The sequence below is a fragment of the Ornithodoros turicata genome, chromosome 2 (assembly GCF_037126465.1).
Source record: "Ornithodoros turicata isolate Travis chromosome 2, ASM3712646v1, whole genome shotgun sequence".
NCBI lineage: Eukaryota > Metazoa > Arthropoda > Arachnida > Ixodida > Argasidae > Ornithodoros > Ornithodoros turicata.
The window spans coordinates 123,397,348-123,414,613 of record NC_088202.1 but is presented as its reverse complement, the minus strand read 5'-3'; the positions used below and the strand labels follow the sequence as shown (position 1 = coordinate 123,414,613).

Here is a 17,266-nt window from a genome sequence, read left to right as displayed (position 1 = left end):
CCAAAGAGCTCTGGCTATTTTTTTCCTTATATACATACAGATATATATATATATATATATATATAAAAGCATATATATATAGTTGAAATAAACGAACGCGGTTGACCACGAAAAATAAAGGTATTCAATAAAGATCAGAAGTGGAGACGGTGCTTCTGCAGGACAACGAATAAAAGGGGGACTTTATTAAAAACTAAGAGGGGGTATTCGACGTTTCGACAGCAGCGCTGTCTTCAACAGGAATGGGATATTATGGTGACGCAAGACAATTGCAAAGAATGAGAGGGGAGAGAGGGCAGCACACGTGCTTTGTCAAACAAAGGTAAAGGGGTGCAGTGAATCATAGGCAGTCACGTTCTTCGCCGGAGAGCAATGATTTCCTGGGGTGACCAACCGGGGAGTCTGAAAGAGATACAAAAGAGTGTATGTATTCCGAGAGAATTAGGAATTTAGGTTGCGAACTGTTGAGAGGACGCCGGGGTCCTCGTTAATCTGGCTTTTAAATTTGTAGATCAGGAACGATTCTCTTTGTTCTCTAAGGCGGTGCGATGGAAAACCCGATTGCAGAACGAAAATGGCCATGTCGTTAATTGAGTGGCCGGGTTTACTAAAATGTCGAGACACTGGCAGATTAGGTTTCTTTGATACGTCGGACCTGTGGTTGTTGAATCGGATTCGGAAGGATTTAGCTGTTTGACCGATATATTGGGCCTTGCACTCATTACATTGAAGGAGATAAAGGACGTTAGAAGAGTTACAGTTCAACAGACCATTAATTTTTGTGCGATAGTTAGAATTTGTGCTTTCTACTCTGGTAGCAGTTTGCATTAATTTACAGATCTGGCATCTGTGTCCGTTGCATGGTTGACAACCGTTGTGTTCCGAGGGCTTGTTTAACTGGAAATTTTCGTTCGGAACGGTTGGATTACCCTCTGCGGGGGTCAAGTGACGCGCGTTTTCTGCGGCCGACCACGATATTTCGGGTGGGTCTGCCGCTGCCCTGTGCAGTGACACGTCTGCATGTTGTAAGCACGAGAACATGACTCAATAATTCAATGATCAGCTCAATTAACGATATTATTTCACAATTAATCCATGTTACTTTCATGCCTCTACATCCGACGACTGAAGCACAGCTAAGCAAACGCCTGCAGTACTGCTGCTTGCGTGCTGTTATTTCTGCAGTCTTGTGACGAATTCAGAAGCTGCTAGGTCGGCGCCCGCGCCTGATTACGTGACCGTTGCCACCCGAACCTGAGTGTCAGCTAAATCTAGCGATTTTCGTCACTTGGATAACGCTATAGGGGCATCGAGGTCACTCGTCTTCGGGTTCCGTCGTCTGCTAACCCACGTGAACTCTGACGTGCGGACCAATGAAGGCTCTCGCCCTCGCTACTTAAAGTACAGTACAAAGTATCAAATTGGAAATGTACCCAAGGTAAAGTACAAGTGCTCAGAAATGTACTTTAAGCAGTACTTGAAGGAACTGTAAAGTGAATGGCAAACCTGTAGAAACTCTATGGTTTGCTGAAAGCTTGTATCTTGGACGCTTAGAATACGCAATACTTCTGCTGTATGTTGAGCACTTTTTCAGCTGTCGAATTTCTAGTGTTGCTGCGCAAAACGATCTAGCGGACTCCAGAAGCGCCCCAACCCTGAGGCGACTCACGCGCCATGTATTGAGAACACGAGAAACTAGGCGATTCATCATGCGAAATCGTGCGCTTCTCGCCAGTGCGGTATGCATTTCGTTGCGAAGGTACACGGTTTGCGTACTTTGGAACACAGGAACGCAAACCAGACATTCGTTTAAGTCACTTGGATGCGAGGTTTTGCAAACAACAGCGATACAGCGAGCAAACGCTGAGAGACACGGAGAGAGAGAAAGGTCAACAGATGTCGCAGCGAGCCTCGTGGCACTAGGGTGCCTCAGTAGTATTCGGGTACTCGACATGGCACAGAGCTCGCATGTTACAACTAACAACCGTTAACAGTTTAAACCGAACTTCTCATGATTTGCTGCTGTTCGTCAAAAAAGTCAAATGCTAATTAGTAACCTGTCTCAAATGCGTTACGTTGTACCTAAATATCACGCGATGTCTGTCCTCCCAATGCGGGGCTTACTCCAACTTTGCTCTTTGCGAACGTTGAGGGCCGCCACCTTTCAGTTTCTAAAGGCGTTCAAAATTAATTAGTGCGAAAAGTATGAAGAACTGAGAGGCGATGATTTGTGCGTGTGATCACACCAAGGTCTACGTGATCTGACCTTAAAACATTGTGGTTACATTTCACTGTACAGGTCCTTTAAGTTTGGTAATCCAAGTACTGCCCATCACTGCCCAGAACAGAGCAGCAGAAGAAGAGAAAGAGCAATAACAGCTCGCCGCCGCGTTCGTTTTTTGTCCTTGACCATAACTAGTTCACCAGGCCATAACTTAAGGTACATGTTACCATGCCTCGGAAGAGACGCAGTAACGTGAAGCCGCCCGCCCCTGGAGGGCTCCGAACTATGTTACTGGTCTGCCTTTCCCTTTGGCTCACATTCAGCGTTTACATTTTACGGAGTATCAGCGACTCACGACGCAAGGCTTCCATCCGTAAGCGAATATCGTATTTAGAAGAAGGTATTACAGCTCAACAGTATTCCAACCGAGAAATATTGGACAACTTGAACTACTGGAGGTGGTCCATCCTTCAATCGCACCAGGACAACGAAGTCATACCAGTGCTTGTGCTTGCTTCCCGCGACGTTTCGGTGCGCAGAACACTGGACCAGGTGGTCCGCTACCGACCGAAAAGAGGCCCCGTGATAATCAGCCAAGATGGTACTCAAAATGCAACGGCTGCGGTACTCCGCGAGTACAGTGAACGGTACGCTTTCCACTTCATTCAACACCCTGGCCAACTTCGCGGTATGCACCCTCATCAGCGTACCGCGCGTCACTACAAGTTAGCGTTGTCTTTCGTTTTCGAACGCTTCAGTCACAGCGCCGTTATTATTGTGGAAGAAAATCTCGATATTTCGCCCGACTTCTTCGTATATTTCTCAGCCACTCTGCCTATACTCAAACAGGACCGTTCGCTGTTCTGCGTGTCCTCGTACAATGACAACGGGCGACCTGAACAGGTGGCCGAGGCACCCGACGCTCTCTACCGTACTGATTTTTTCTCGGGCCACGGCTGGATGCTGAAACGTGAAATATGGGAAGAATGGAAAAGAAAATGGATTATGACGGATTATCATGGATTATGGGACGAGTGGATACGAATGCCATCCCAGCGAAAAGGTCGTGCATGCGTTAGACCTGAAATATCAAGATCTCGAACACGCCGCCCAGAAAGTGTCACTGACGGACTGTACTACAATGATGTCCGTCTCAATGAAGTCTTTATTAACTTTCTGGACAGAGATCTAAGCTATCTCCTCAAGATAAGGTACGATCCAGCTTTTGAATACACAGTCTATAACACCTCCGTTGTAAGTCTGGATCAACTTACTTCAATGGACGTTAAAACAGCCACTGTCCGGCTAATTTATGGGAATGCTACAGAGTTCCGAGAAGCCGCCGAACACTTGAAGTTGATGCCTGATGTCCATGGGGACGTCCCACGAATGGCTTACAAGGGAGTTGTCAGTACTTATTACAAAGGCTTGCGAGTCTATTTGACGCCGCCTTACAAAAAGAGACATCGTGGTGATATTTCTGCTAGGCAGTTATAATATTTTTTCTTCTTCTCGGAACAATGCGAATGGTTGAAGAGAGAAGCAGGCACCATCAGCCATTGTGGGATGCATCGTTGCCCGAAAATAAAATCGTGCAGTGATGTCGCAGCGAACTGTTTTTGCTGTGATATGGAAGGCCGAATAAGAACAATTTGCGCAAACTTGCTATTTGTGTGCTTGTAATATGTACACACCTTGGTATCACAGAGTACCCTGTCTTAACAGCAAAGACGATATTTTAGGTAGGCTTAGTGGTATTGTATTTTTATAGGTTTCTGTATCAACTGATTCGTAATGTATGTAAAATTACCAGAGAACAGGATCCCGTAACCGAGGCACCGACCGCGGCCCCCGAAGTTATTTATCAGTAGACACCGTAACTGTTTGAGCACGTTTAAAGCGCTTCTTGGGAAACGACGGCCCTTCTCACGTTCTCAGTGGTTCCCGTCTGTGGGGCATCGTTTCCTCCCACCGTCGCACAATGTTCGGTCTCTCTTTCGCTGAAGTTCAGATTCAGCGTCAGATCATTGCACTGTTCTCTTCGGTGTCAACGACTGCGGAAAAGTATGCTTTTTAGGGGGGTATCGCGATAACTGACTCGTGGGGAGTCCATATACAGGGTGTTTCAAAAAACGTGTCATTCGGACTTTATAAAAAAACGGGGCGATGGAAAAATACGGGGTAAACGGCATTTGTGTGGCAACTGAATTTGCCATATTGCAAAAATATTTTCATTTGATTTTATTTAAAATAAATTGAATTTCTTTAATTGAACTCCAAAATTTCCCAAGTCAACCTAACGTTTTTTTTTACAGAATTAGAGAGCCCGTAGCGAACTTAGTCAGATCCACCAAGAAATCCGCTCGATATTGCAAATGGAACTGCCCAAAAAAAGTCCCGAAATTGAGGCTTCAAAGTTTCGGGTATTCAACGGCGCACGAAATCAGACGCAAAGATTTGTGGAGAGGAGGACTTGCTCCTGCCCACATGAAAGATAGAAGGTCGAAAAAAAAAGCAGGGCGGGAAAGAAGAGGCGGAATCATTTTTGTTTGCCGCTTATCAACGTATGGTGGAATGTCACCCGCCTTGTTATCGGCGCGTCTTGTGCTGGACGCCGGTCCGGCAATAAACTGTTCTAGCTCCATGGGGGCAGGAACATGTCCTGCCCTTCGCGCATCTTTGCGACTGATTTGGTGCGCCGTTGAATACCCGAAACTCCGAAGCCTCAACTTCGGGACTTTTTTTTTGGCAGTTCCATTTGCAATATCGAGCGGATTTCTTGGTGGATCTGACTAAGTTCGCTACGGACTCTCTAATTCTGTAAAAAAAACGTTAGGTTGACTTGGGAAATTTTGGAGTTCAATTAAAGAAATTCAATTTCTTTTAATTAAAATCAAATGAAAATATTTTTACAAGGTGGCAAATTCAGTTACCACACAAATGCCGTTTACCCCGTATTTTTCCGTCGCCCCGTTTTTTTATAAAGTCCGAATGACACGTTTTTTGAAACACCCTGTATATAAGAAAGACGTATCCTTTACTCGGCAAGGTCTCTAGAAAATCGTGGTAAAGCGCTCCATCGTCAGCTACAGGTCATTAGGGGTAGATCGGAAGGTGTTCATGAAAGCGGTTACGAAAGCATGATAAGCTAATCGCCTTTGAAGTGAAGCAGATCACATTGCTAAGCTCCCTTTGTTTCGTCTTTTGTATCGTTTCCGAGTGAGATGCTCGGAGCTGCGAGCTGGAAAGATGCGTTAGTTGTCCGTCTGCTAAAGCGGAGCAAGCAACCTTCGGATCTCTCCTCCTTTGGTCCTGTCAGCCTGACAAGTTGCCTCGGTAAAGTTTTGGAGCGAATGGTGCTGCATAGACCAGAATGGTGGCTTGAGAGACATGGAGCTTTCCCTGCAGAGATGACAGGTTTCCGTCGCCATTGCAGCGCCATGGATTCGGTCCTCGACCCTGTCACCTCCGTCGAACAAGCCAAGAGCCAGAAGAAAATTGTCATGGCGGTTTTCCTGGACGTCAAAAGAGCTTACGATACCGTCAGTCACCCCTCTGTGCTGCACGCACTGCTGCAAGCTCAGGCCTCTGCCAGGATATCATTGTGGCTGGTGGATTTTCTGCACGACAGAGCACTCTCTGTTCGCACGCATAAGGGGTCCACGCCGAAGATTCGTTTAGCTCATGGGGTACCACAAGAGAGTGTCTTAAGCCCGATTCTGACATAAAGTCCTGCGTTAGCCGAAGAGTTAAAATTTCTATCTATGCCGACGACATTTGTATTTCGACTATTGGGAAAATCAAGGCCAGCCATACACCGCACGTCTTCATCTTTCGCTGGATAGCATTGGGCGGTATATCACTGAAGCAGGCACGGATATCTCAGCTGAAAAAACAGCAGCGCTGGCCTTTACTAAGAAGGATATGCTCCAGTGCCAGCTTTCCATTGGTAATACGCCGCTCAGACAAGTTAAACCCCACAGATTTCTGGGCGTCATCCTGGATTCCAACCTGTTCTGGAAGAAGCATGTCGACTACTTAGACACCAAGGCCCACCGGTGGATATCTCTCATTCGTCACTTTGCCGGAGCTAAGTGGGGAATGAATGACAAGTCCCTTGTGGCCCTCCACCACGCTTTAGTTCGTGGCACACTTGTGTACAGCCTCCCTGTCCTGCATGGCGTCTCCCAGACTCAAGAACAGCGACTTCGGTGTATACTCGCGCGGAGCCTCAGGATATGTCTTGGTGTTCCGAGAGCCGCGGAAACTCGAATGGTGATAGCCGAAGCCCATGAGTTACCGATAGAAATCCTACGGCAGATGGAAACAATTCGCCATTACATGTGCCTCAGAACGCACCACCGTCGTCATCCCCTTCCAGCGAAAATCTATCGGCGAAGACAAAGTGCTGTCTTCAAGTGTCCCATGGAAGTCAGGCCCAAGCTTCCTCCGTTCATAATCCACCCAACAGTTCCCACAACCCCTCCGTTGCCGCTTCCGCTCCCATCACACTCCCTATCTGTCCCAAGCCTCAAGGTTCCAAAGCATCAAGTGCGACCTTTAGTTCTTCCAACAGTTGGCAGCGGACATGATGCACCTTAAATATCGTACCATCTGATGCAATCTCACGTGGATATCGTCTTTCACACCGTACGTCGTCAACATTGGCGGAGCTGTATGCCGTTTTACTCTTTCTGCAGCAGATATCCCAAGTTCCTCCGCGTGCCTGAGTGGTCTACACCGATTCACGGGCTGCTGTGCAATGTCTGGCAACTATGGGGCTTCGTGGGTCGCTAGCCCCCATCGTAGTTGACATTCTCCACCAAGTTCAGCGTCTACATGATGAAGATCGGCATATATCCCTGCAGTGGATTCCTGGTCGCCGCCCTCGGTGGCTCAGTCGGTAGCGTGTCCGCCTGCTGATTCCAAGATCGCGGGTTTAAACCCGGCCAAGGACGGTGGCAACTTGGTGGAAGGGTACAAGTTGCTTTGACACGCTGTCTTCCGCGAGGGACGTTAAATGTGCTGTGCCGTGTGTCGACATTTCGGCGCACGTTAAAGAACCATCAGGTGGGCAAAAGTAATCCACAGACCACTGTGGCGTCGCTCATGATTGCAGTTGTCTCGCGACGTAAAGCACCGAGATATTATTATTATTCCTGGTCACTGCGGTTTAACAGGCAATAAGGAGGCTGACAGAGTAGCAATGGCTGCCCAAGAGTCCCCGACAGCCGTGCCCATTATGCTGTCGAGAAGTGACAGAAGGACCCTACTAACTGCATGGTTTCAATCCTTTGCTCTGCAGCAATGGCGCCGGGACATCACGGCTCAATCTGTCATGTATTCGGTAGACCCAAATTTGTCGTATTCTTTCCCTGCCCGCTTTCTATCACGCCATTTTACATCCCTCCTGGGTAGACTCCGCCTCAATGTGGCTTTCACCCCACAATTCAAGTGCATGATCAGATGCTGTGACACACGCCTCTGTTCCACCTGCGGTGTTGTGACGAACGCCCAGCACAGTCTTATGGAAAACGCATTCTACTGCCCGCAAAGGCGGGTACTCTGTGATGAGCTTGCCCGTATCAGCAAGAGACGGCTCAATTTAGCTCTACTCATTGTTCCCTATGAAGATCCTGTGCTCCATCGTCGGGTTCATCACCTGTTCATGGACTTCCTGTCGTCCACTGGATTTCTCCAGACGCTTTAATTCGTTATCGTATTTTCATCCTTCCTTCATCATCTTCATATAATGTTCCACGTGCAATTGGGGTAGGGTACCGCACTACCGCGGTGAAACACCTCATCTCATGGTCATCATCTATTGTTGTTGTTGTGGACCGTGTAACGGACCGTATAACGGACCGGACGGATGTAAGGGGCTCGGAGAACCCCTGGTGCACTCTGACGAACAAGACGTTGACGCTCGTGCGTGATCACTAAGCACTGGGAGAGTCCCCTGCGGTCATTCCGCTGCTCCTGTGGAAAAAAAAATCGAAGCAAGGAGTGGTCTCCGAAGCCACTAAAAGATGGCGCGGCTACCGCGCCGCAGGTTCATCAAGTTGGAAAGCACATGGTAAATGACTTCCATTTAAAACCGATTGCTCGATAAAGTTTCGAATTTTGTTCTAGAAGGGCCACATTTCAGCGACTGCACCCGTGCAGTGTGAATATACAAGAAGCATTCCAAACAAACGCCTATAAGGTTCATTGTACTTTTGCTGAGGACACAGTGGAGTTCCTTATTCGAACCATCAATCAGCTATGGGTATGAGCGGTGCACACACGTGGATAGATGGAGAACAGAAAGAAGAGGGAGACAGGTTGGTTACAGCGTGTCCTGGGCCGACATCACGAGGAACTGTGCTGATGTCAGTCTGAAATGTCTGCCGAAAAAGAGGGAGAGAGAGAGAGTCAACCTTATACGTATGTCTGGTAAGGGAACCAACTTGCAATCTCTAGCGCGACTTAGGAACTATCAGCGGACGCTGTATTCGCACGCCGGTGCTTTATTTCCTAATTGGTTACACATATCAGATTGATTACACATATAGGTAATGACTAATAACCTAAAATTCGTGGACTCCTTAATTAGGGGATTTCGGGCAACGAAGGTATTGGCAGAAGCAACATTGTAACTTAAATACTCTACTGATGTTACAGTAAACTTCAAACGGTTAGGAGCATCTTGGTTTTGATGACGAGCTTGCCACATGGTGACACACCTATTGACACCTTATGACACACCTGATGAAGTGCAGATCCTGCACGAAAGTTCCCAATTAAACCTAGATGCTCCTAACCGTTTGAATATTTATTCTGACGACCTCCTTCGTGAACTTGACGGCGTTTTTGTATTTTGTCTATTTCTACTCATTTCTCTTTCTAAGATACTCCCTTTCATTTATTTTCCCGCGAGATAGAAAGGTCGAGAAAAAGATTAACTTTGTCTCTCTCGGATCAGCGCTATGCCACTTTGTCCATACATTTCGTCTAAGGTATTCCGGGGTACCCCCCTTTCCTTCTGCAGCGTAGCCTTTAAAAGCATGCGGCGAGACAATGTGTGGGTCAGAGGCGCATGGTGGTGAATGCTCGGAATATGTCGATGTCAGGGGAGAGAACCAGCAGTGTTTCATGGAGTCATAGTGAGCGTAGACGGCTACAAATGCTAATAATTAAAGTGGACGGATGATTACAACAATGGGTGTAGTATTGATTAAAACAATGGTAGTAGTTAAGGTGTCGTAGGCCCGGTTTCACCAACGCTGGTTAACTTTGAACCGAGGTCAAGGGTTGCTAAAACTTGAAGTTAACACTCAATTCTTTTTACAAACGTTAGTTGGTGACGTGATGAATGTTTCAGTGACAATAACTCCCATTAGTGAAGCAGAGTTAAGCGTTAAATTCAAGTTAACGGACCGTTGACCTCCGTTAAAATGTTAATCGCCGTTGGTGAAGCTGTACCTTACTCGTTTGCATTCGTTTCGTGTGGCTCTTCCCCCTCCTCTGAGCATATTTCATAAAATGTAACTTATATACCTCGAGAGTAACGAGTTACTTTTTCGAATATTTAGTACAAATATTTCTGATCCCGAGATCGCGGGTTCGAACCCGGCCGAGGACGCCAGCAACTTGGTGGCAGGGTACAAGTTGCTTAGACACGCCGTCTTCCGCGAGGGACGTTAAATACGGGGTGCCATGTGGTGAGCTTTCATCGCACGTTAAAGAACCCTCAGGTGGTCAAAATCAATCCACAGACCGACCGCTGTGGCGTCGCTCATGATCTCAGTTGTCTCGCGACGTAAACACCCAATTATTATTAGTAGTACAAATATTCTTTTCAGGGTTGAGTAATTAGCACTCTACTCAGTTCCTTTTTTGCTTGGTACTCAGGAATTTCACTGGTGTTTTTGATTATCTTGTACTAGTCTGTCTAGGAAAGCTTCACTCCACTTTCAGTCCATTGGAAATTGTCTATAGCACAAGCAAAGTCTTATTAGTGCCGCAAATCAATCCTGCATCTTTGCCAATAACTTCAGATAACTCGAATAATAATACATAATGACGGAATAACGAAAGGGTCCGCCCGTGAGTTGTTTGAAATTTGAAAATAAGGATTTCAAATTCAGGTCGTGTTTTTCAGGAGTCGTTAGAAAGCATTCTCGCGTAGAATGCACACAATGGCGGCCGGCGCAGGACAGGTGGAAGGTGTAGCGAATAGCCATGGAAACGCGTGAAACGAAAAATAAAATGTGCCCCCATAGCTGGTTACGACTTATGCGAACGCTTAATCAAACTTCTTCGTGATCATAAAGCGTCTGCTTCTGAAGTGAGAAATCGCTCCCGAATTGGAGAGGCAGTTAGAGAGAGGGAGTGAGAGTGGAAGGGACTGGAACGTATATCAACAACAACAACAACTTTATTTTTAAGATGATGAATGGGGAGTTTCACCTCCAGGGGCGATACTCTACTACGGTACATCGAAAGGGCTTGTATTGCACAGAAACGTGCACGGTTCATGTCTAACGGCGGATATAAGTGCATACGTTCCACAAATTTTGACCCTGGAAACAATGAGAAAGCGTTTTGTATCAAGTTGTGATGAATTTAATATGCTCTATGCTCTGCTCTCGCTGTGCTGTTTTGGCGGATACCAAGCATGTGCTCCTCGACTGCCATCTTTACATCTCCCAAAGAGCAGCTCCACAGTGTCGCTTGTAGTCGATCACGGCCGCACCATTCACATTGGCAACCATTCTCGGCCCTTGGTCTAACCAGATCGACCATCTCCAAGCTCTTGAGTATTTCAAGATTTTTGTCCGGGACACTGGTCTCCTCTGTACCCTATGATCTGCCTGCGTACCTTTGTGCTGTGTGTGTGTTTTTGTGTGCTGTCGTTTTGCCTACCGTTCTGATGCCTTACTTACTCCACTGACTATCGACCCTATTTAGCATCATTCATCACCTCATCATCAGGACACATCTCATCCTGCCCATTGTGCCTTGGGGTAGTGCAACGCACCTTATATGGCGAATTTCCCCATTCATTATCATTAATTTATTTGTTGTTGTTGTTAATATTACTATTGGAGAAGAGAGAACATCTTGACGTGTGCTTCATCGACATGGGTGCCGGCTGTTCCAGAGCACTTGTACTTGGTCGCTGCGTGCTAATGAAAGGTAATGAAGAAACAATAATAAGGACTAAGTGTAGAAAGATGTATGCGACTCCTGGAGGCGAACCGACTTCCAAAAACCCAAGGGGTCAAAATACATTGTTCGCCTCAATATCTTGAGGAAAGGACATAGTGTAGGATATGGGTTAGGAACCAAGTGCTCAAGAATGTCAGAATATTGAAGGTACGTCAACCCAATACTGCAGCGACAGAGTACCGGACGCGACACAAAAATAACGTTCTGTGTCCTACGATGAAGCAGTAGGCCATTATGGGGAGTGTCAAGTAGAAGCCGTTGAACGGGGAACCCCATGAGCGAGGAAGAGGAAAGAACCCGAAAGGTCTATTCAGAGTCAATTATAAAAAGTAAGAAGCAGCCATAAACTGCTCTGGCATGAAAGCAAATAAAACTATGTTGATTTCCATGTCACATGTCGTAACCCTTATTAGAATAGTTAAAGAACCTGAAAACAATTTCGCTGATCTTGCTCTTGGTTAACGTATCTCGAGTATAATTCGCACTTCTCTTCAGTAAAGTCGCATTTTGGGAATACTGCATCGATGAAAATATGTTCTCTTACGTCAGGCACTAAAATCAATATACTACGCGCACATCAACTCGCATCTTAGCTACTGTCTGCTAGTTTGGGGAACTACTTCCAGGCATTCAATCTCCAAACTACTGGTTCTACAAAAGAAATTTTTGCGTATTCTAGAAGATGTGAGCTACAACTATACGACAGCGGGGCTATTCGAGGAGTATCGCATACCCAGAATTCACAACCTTTACTGCTATAGGCTCATCCTGGCGTACCGAAGGGCAGTTAAGGAAAACTTAAATTACCATCCGGACGTGGCGAGCTTAGAAATTACTAATCCCGCTTACAATTACCGCCACCCTTTAACATAAAAGGATCCACAGTGCCGGACGTCGTATGGGTTCCACAGGTTGCAATATAATTTAGACTACTCAATGATAATACATGTGATTTGCTGTCTTTTCACAGAAATGATTTGCTAACATATTTTTGTAATTTAGAATAATCACTACCGTATATAAACGTTACATTGCTGTAGCATGGTAAGGTCCAACGCTGATCTTTGTTTCATTTGATTATTATTATTGATGATTGAGTGACATTTTTGTACTTGTTTAGTGCATAGTGTTGCATACATTGTGATTACTAATTTGTGCTGCTGCAGGGGGTAGAGGCCTTGTCAAGTCTCCTACGACTTTTTAGCCTCTGCTCCTAATCACTTGTGTGATGAAATAAATAAATAAATACACGTCCGCCCATTTTATGAAGAGAAATGTGCTGGTGTACAAGACTTCGGTGTACGAGGAAAAGAAAAGAAAGGTTGTTTGTACGTTCACCGGTGTTACATCAGAAGTGATTTCATCATCCCCCTCCATCCGTTGAATCTTACAAATTCCAAGCATCGCCGGTGCATTCTACGTAATCTTTCGCTACGCGAATGCCGTCGCTTCCAGGTGCTCTTTTGACGTCTTTCACAAAGCTTCCACGCTAAAGCTTCCGGCAATGAGCGAAATGTTGTTTTCTTCGCCTGTAGGCATAAGTTTATTTACGCCTTCGAAGCAATTCCTTAGTGACAGTATTTTGCTCTTGGGAGCAGGGCGGACTCCTGTTCAGAGTTTGTGACTTCGGTGCCTCGGGGGATTCAGAATTTAGTCGATGGAACGTGCGACGGAAAATTATAATACTGAGAAGACGGGGAAGGCTTCATCCTTTATCAGTGCTTTGCAGCTTACAGTCGCGCGTCGAAAAACATGGAATCTGAATAAATTTGCGGAAAGAAGCAAGAACAGAAGGCAGCAGCTAAAAGAGAAAGACAAGAAACGTCATTTTTGCTGTCCCGAGAGTCCGGGATTTTCCCGGATGTATCCCGGGATCCCGGGCCGGGATTTAGGGATTGAGATAAAACGGAGACAGCAAGCCATACACAGCATTTGAGCAGTAACCCTGATTGTTCCCGCGTGAGTTCCGTGTGTCTCTGCTTGGTGCTATTTCTATACATGTGAAGGTTCAAGCTTTTTATTGGTTGAATTGCAAAGCCATACATGTCATTTCATGGAGAGGTCCCGTAGTTAAAACTACAAGGTACGTACATGTCAACCGAAACATTCCTCATAGCTTAATGGTTTCCATCCTCTTCAATATGCGTCAGTTTTTATCGAAAATCTGACTTTTTTTATGTTCTTCTGAAATGAGCTTATTTTGATTTGCAGTCTTTTCACATAGCACCCGCCGATTTATTTCGGACTGGCAGCACAGACGAAACCAAGTTCCGACTTCCCAAATGTGGTGGCACTAGAGCCAAATTGGGTGTTTATTGCAACGGGAAGAGTGGATGCGATGGCGTAGTTAAGTGCCACACCGTGCAACCTGAGATGTACGGCAAATATTGAGATGCTTCATCTGCCGCAAACTATCGTACAACCAAAAGCATAGAGGACTGACGAAAATGACACGCCCGCTCGTTAGCGGCTGCTAAACCCCGCCATTCAAAACGTTTGTTGTCTTGACCCACGTAGTCGGACCGCTTCACAAAAATGAATGACTGAAGTATATATCAAAACTTGGAAGCAAGAAGAAGAGAATGCGCCCTGCTACTTCATGTTAAAGAAAGACTGACTTTCAAAACGATTTATTTGATAAGCGAGCGGTTCACGTTGTTTCTGAGGAGACGATCGTGGATGCCTTTCGGGTAATCTACCGCGCCTCCTCAACTTAACGTCCAGTCCATCTTTGGCACGCGATACAAGGTACATATAAATGGTAGCGAAGGCGAGAAAAAATACCAAATCTGTGTTAGCAACACTGCGCCCTTCATGATACACATGCGAGCGTGGTTGTTGAGGGGCAAACTACGAACGTAAACAAAAATAATTTGATCGGAGGCGCGAATAATGTGTGTATTAATCCAATATGCATATTTTTAATATAGCAATTCGCCCGGTCTGCCAGTAATACGTAAGATTATAGACAGAGCCGAGTACGCTTCCGGTTCCTGTCCCTCAGCATGTTGTTAGCTACGAGCTTGCCGTACGTTGACTGCGCGCTTTGTGATTGTTGATAGCCGTTTTCTTCTTCATCGTCGTCTTTTCAATTTCAAACCACCAAGTCAAACAGGGGACACTTCTCGGAGAACTAAGGTAAGGCAGGCACACACGAACAATGGTAAAACACAACAGAACGCCGGTAAACCTGTTCCTGCAGGCTCTACCGGGAGACGCACCATGTCGAGGCGCTACATAAGCGGTGCCTCCTGAAGGAGAAAGGAAACTGTGACGCCGATGACACTATGGGCGGTATAAGTTTCCACCGTTTTCCTCGGGACCCCTTGAGGTGAGTTCCTATATATTATAAGTGTCCACGGCCGAGAACGGAGCTGAGTCACTTGGTTGAGGACGTGCAGTGTTTGCTGAAGTAAAATGCGTACCTCTCCCCCCGAGTTTTATTGAGAGCGGTGAAGTGAACATAGTGCAAGTTACATAAGATTAATAGCGTTTCAATGGTATCACCTGTTTTCCAGCTTTCAGTCTGCATGGACACTCCCTGGATAGGTCATCCTTCCACAGTGAGGTGGTAAACATGTAAATATTTAAGCATGTGGCTGCTGGGCTGCTTTCAACGAGGAGTTTTGCAACGGTTTGCATGTACGGGACACAAAGGGCTGTGCTGCATGTGCTTACATGTACCCAATGCTAGCATGTTGATGGCTTGCTTTGCATGCTGATTTTTTCTTTTTTTTTTGAACTCTGAATGTAGGGCATACAGGGTCAGGCTGCTGTAGCTAGTGCATGTTTTCGTGGCACAGCTTTGCATAATTCTTCAACAATAAAACTGCTTCGCAGGTACAAGGCGTGGCTGGAGTTTTGCAACCTGGAGGCGGATACGAGTCTAATTTCCATTCGCTCTAAGGTCCTGTGCTCCCAGCACTTCGCACCAGTTGCTTATTTGCGCACAGGAAGGCTTCGGTGGGATGCAGTTCCTACATTGAAGCGCACACTGCATGGCGTTGGTAAGTATAATACAAGTCGGTATGCTCAAGTTATCACATGAAAATGTTGTAACTCTAGAGGCAATTATTGTGAGTGCTACTGGTGGTTTACAGGAGGAAGTAGTGCCTACGCCAATCAGAGCAGACTTGAAAGCAGTGGGCCTTCAACGGAGGAACGTGTGCAAGCTGTGGTAGCCTGCGATGACGACAGCACAGGAGCAATACACCTTCACCAGATGAGTCATCCTTGCCATGCTGAAGGTATACTTGAGTAACGTAGTTGTTGGGTTGGCTAACTGTACGACATCATCTGCTTCATCAGAGTGTGGTACTGAAGAAAGTCAGCAACAGCGTGATCTGTCTCATCAGGACCATAGCTACGCACAACACGCACCAGCCTTGTCAACACAGAGCACTGTTGTCTCCCCACTAGCTGCAGTTGTCACTCCTCTGCCAGGAACGTCGTCTGGTGTACTGCGTGCAGTCTCGTCACCTCAGCACTTAGGAGGTATGTAAGGAATACTCTACCGCCATGAAGTCCGCAGACTTGTGAATGCTTTTTGATCACCATTTGCAGGTGGAAGTGGCTGGCATCCCCCCAAAGATTGCCCATCGTCCAGTAGTCTAGCAGCTCCAGCACAGCCAACAAAAGGCAAGCTGGATAACCTCCGCAAGAAAGTGCACCAGTTGCAAGCCCTGTGTTCAGCACCTGTGTTCATAGATACCTAGCATACATTTTCTATTTTGAATCTTCAGCAGTTTGCTATTCTTTGATACGTATTAGGTGTATCCGTGTGGAAGCCCCAGCCGTCATCCCATAATAAAGTTGTTGTTTGCTTCCCCTTGTATATAGATTCCTAGCATGGATTTTCTATTTTGGATCATCAGCAGTTTGCCCTCTCTTTGATATGCATTTAGTGTATACCTGTCTACATAGATCCCTAGTACGTAATTTTATATTTTGGATCATGTGCTGAGTTCGATAGTTGTGTGCACAACTGCCAGTATGTACGTGCAGTTATGTGCAGGGCTAAGCACTTTGTGCAGCTTAAAAAACCTACACCACGTAGCAAAATGTGCACAAAATAGCAGAAGCAGAAAACATTGTCAATGCTTTGACATGCCTTTAATACAAAAATGCTGTTGTAATCAAAGTAGTAGTCATGAACAGTGTGTATGCTCTGAACAAGGTTGTCATTGCTCGAAGCTGATAGTATTTTGGCTGTTTTGCAAGATAAAGTATCACAGACTTCTAAACTGAGCTAATGGACTTGTGCTTTCGAATTCCTCCATAGCATTCATTACGAATGCCAAAAACTGTTGGGAGACATAGCACCACACAGCATGCAAGTATCATATAATGTGACCCAAAAGTGCAAATATGTTCACTTCCGCCTTCTTGGTACGAGAGATATGTGGAAAGCTCCAGATGTGCATGGGGACAGCAATAGTCCTGGGCCCTATCTATGTTTGCTGGAATTTGTACATTATCTTTTTGTCCTTATTCACTACATAGGCTGTCACACTGGTTATTGCACATTATTCTGTCGTGGGTGTTTATACTGGAGTTGGACGGACTACATAATACTGTTTATACTGTATTTATACTGTTTACAATGCCATGGCGAATTTACCTGTGATAAAAGAAAGCAAGCCCCCACCTGGTCTCCTGTGTCCTTTGTTGCACGCATGTCGCTAGTGTTAATTCATCTCTGTTCACAAATTGCTCATGAGCTTTTGCTCTTGGATTTGCTATCAACAGCGATTGTGACATTCTGCGGCTCGGCATCGCGGTGGAAAGAACGCGCTGCGCGAGCGCCTGGCACGCCCCGTGCTATACGTA

General features: G+C 46.0%; 1 protein-coding gene across 1 annotated transcript; it reads left to right on the top strand.

The window, feature by feature from the left end:
• Positions 1-14,456: 14,456 nt before the first annotated feature.
• LOC135384011 (uncharacterized) lies at positions 14,457-16,178 on the top strand. The gene is made up of 6 exons (XM_064613268.1): positions 14,457-14,575; positions 14,640-14,768; positions 15,278-15,444; positions 15,538-15,684; positions 15,746-15,931; positions 16,001-16,178. The coding sequence occupies exons 2-6, from the start codon at positions 14,725-14,727 to the stop codon at positions 16,150-16,152; spliced, it is 696 nt and encodes a 231-aa protein (XP_064469338.1). The 5' UTR covers positions 14,457-14,575; positions 14,640-14,724; the 3' UTR covers positions 16,153-16,178.
• The last annotated feature ends 1,088 nt before the right edge of the window (positions 16,179-17,266 follow it).

Excerpts from the sequence above, each read along its gene's own strand:
- LOC135384011 (XM_064613268.1), top strand. The coding sequence starts at position 14,725 with ATGGGCGGTATAAGTTTCCACCGTTTTCCTCGGGACCCCTTGAG. Across the intron at positions 15,685-15,745 it reads TCATCCTTGCCATGCTGAAG|AGTGTGGTACTGAAGAAAGT; the intron begins GTATACTTGAGT and ends CTGCTTCATCAG. Across the intron at positions 15,932-16,000 it reads GTCACCTCAGCACTTAGGAG|GTGGAAGTGGCTGGCATCCC; the intron begins GTATGTAAGGAA and ends CACCATTTGCAG.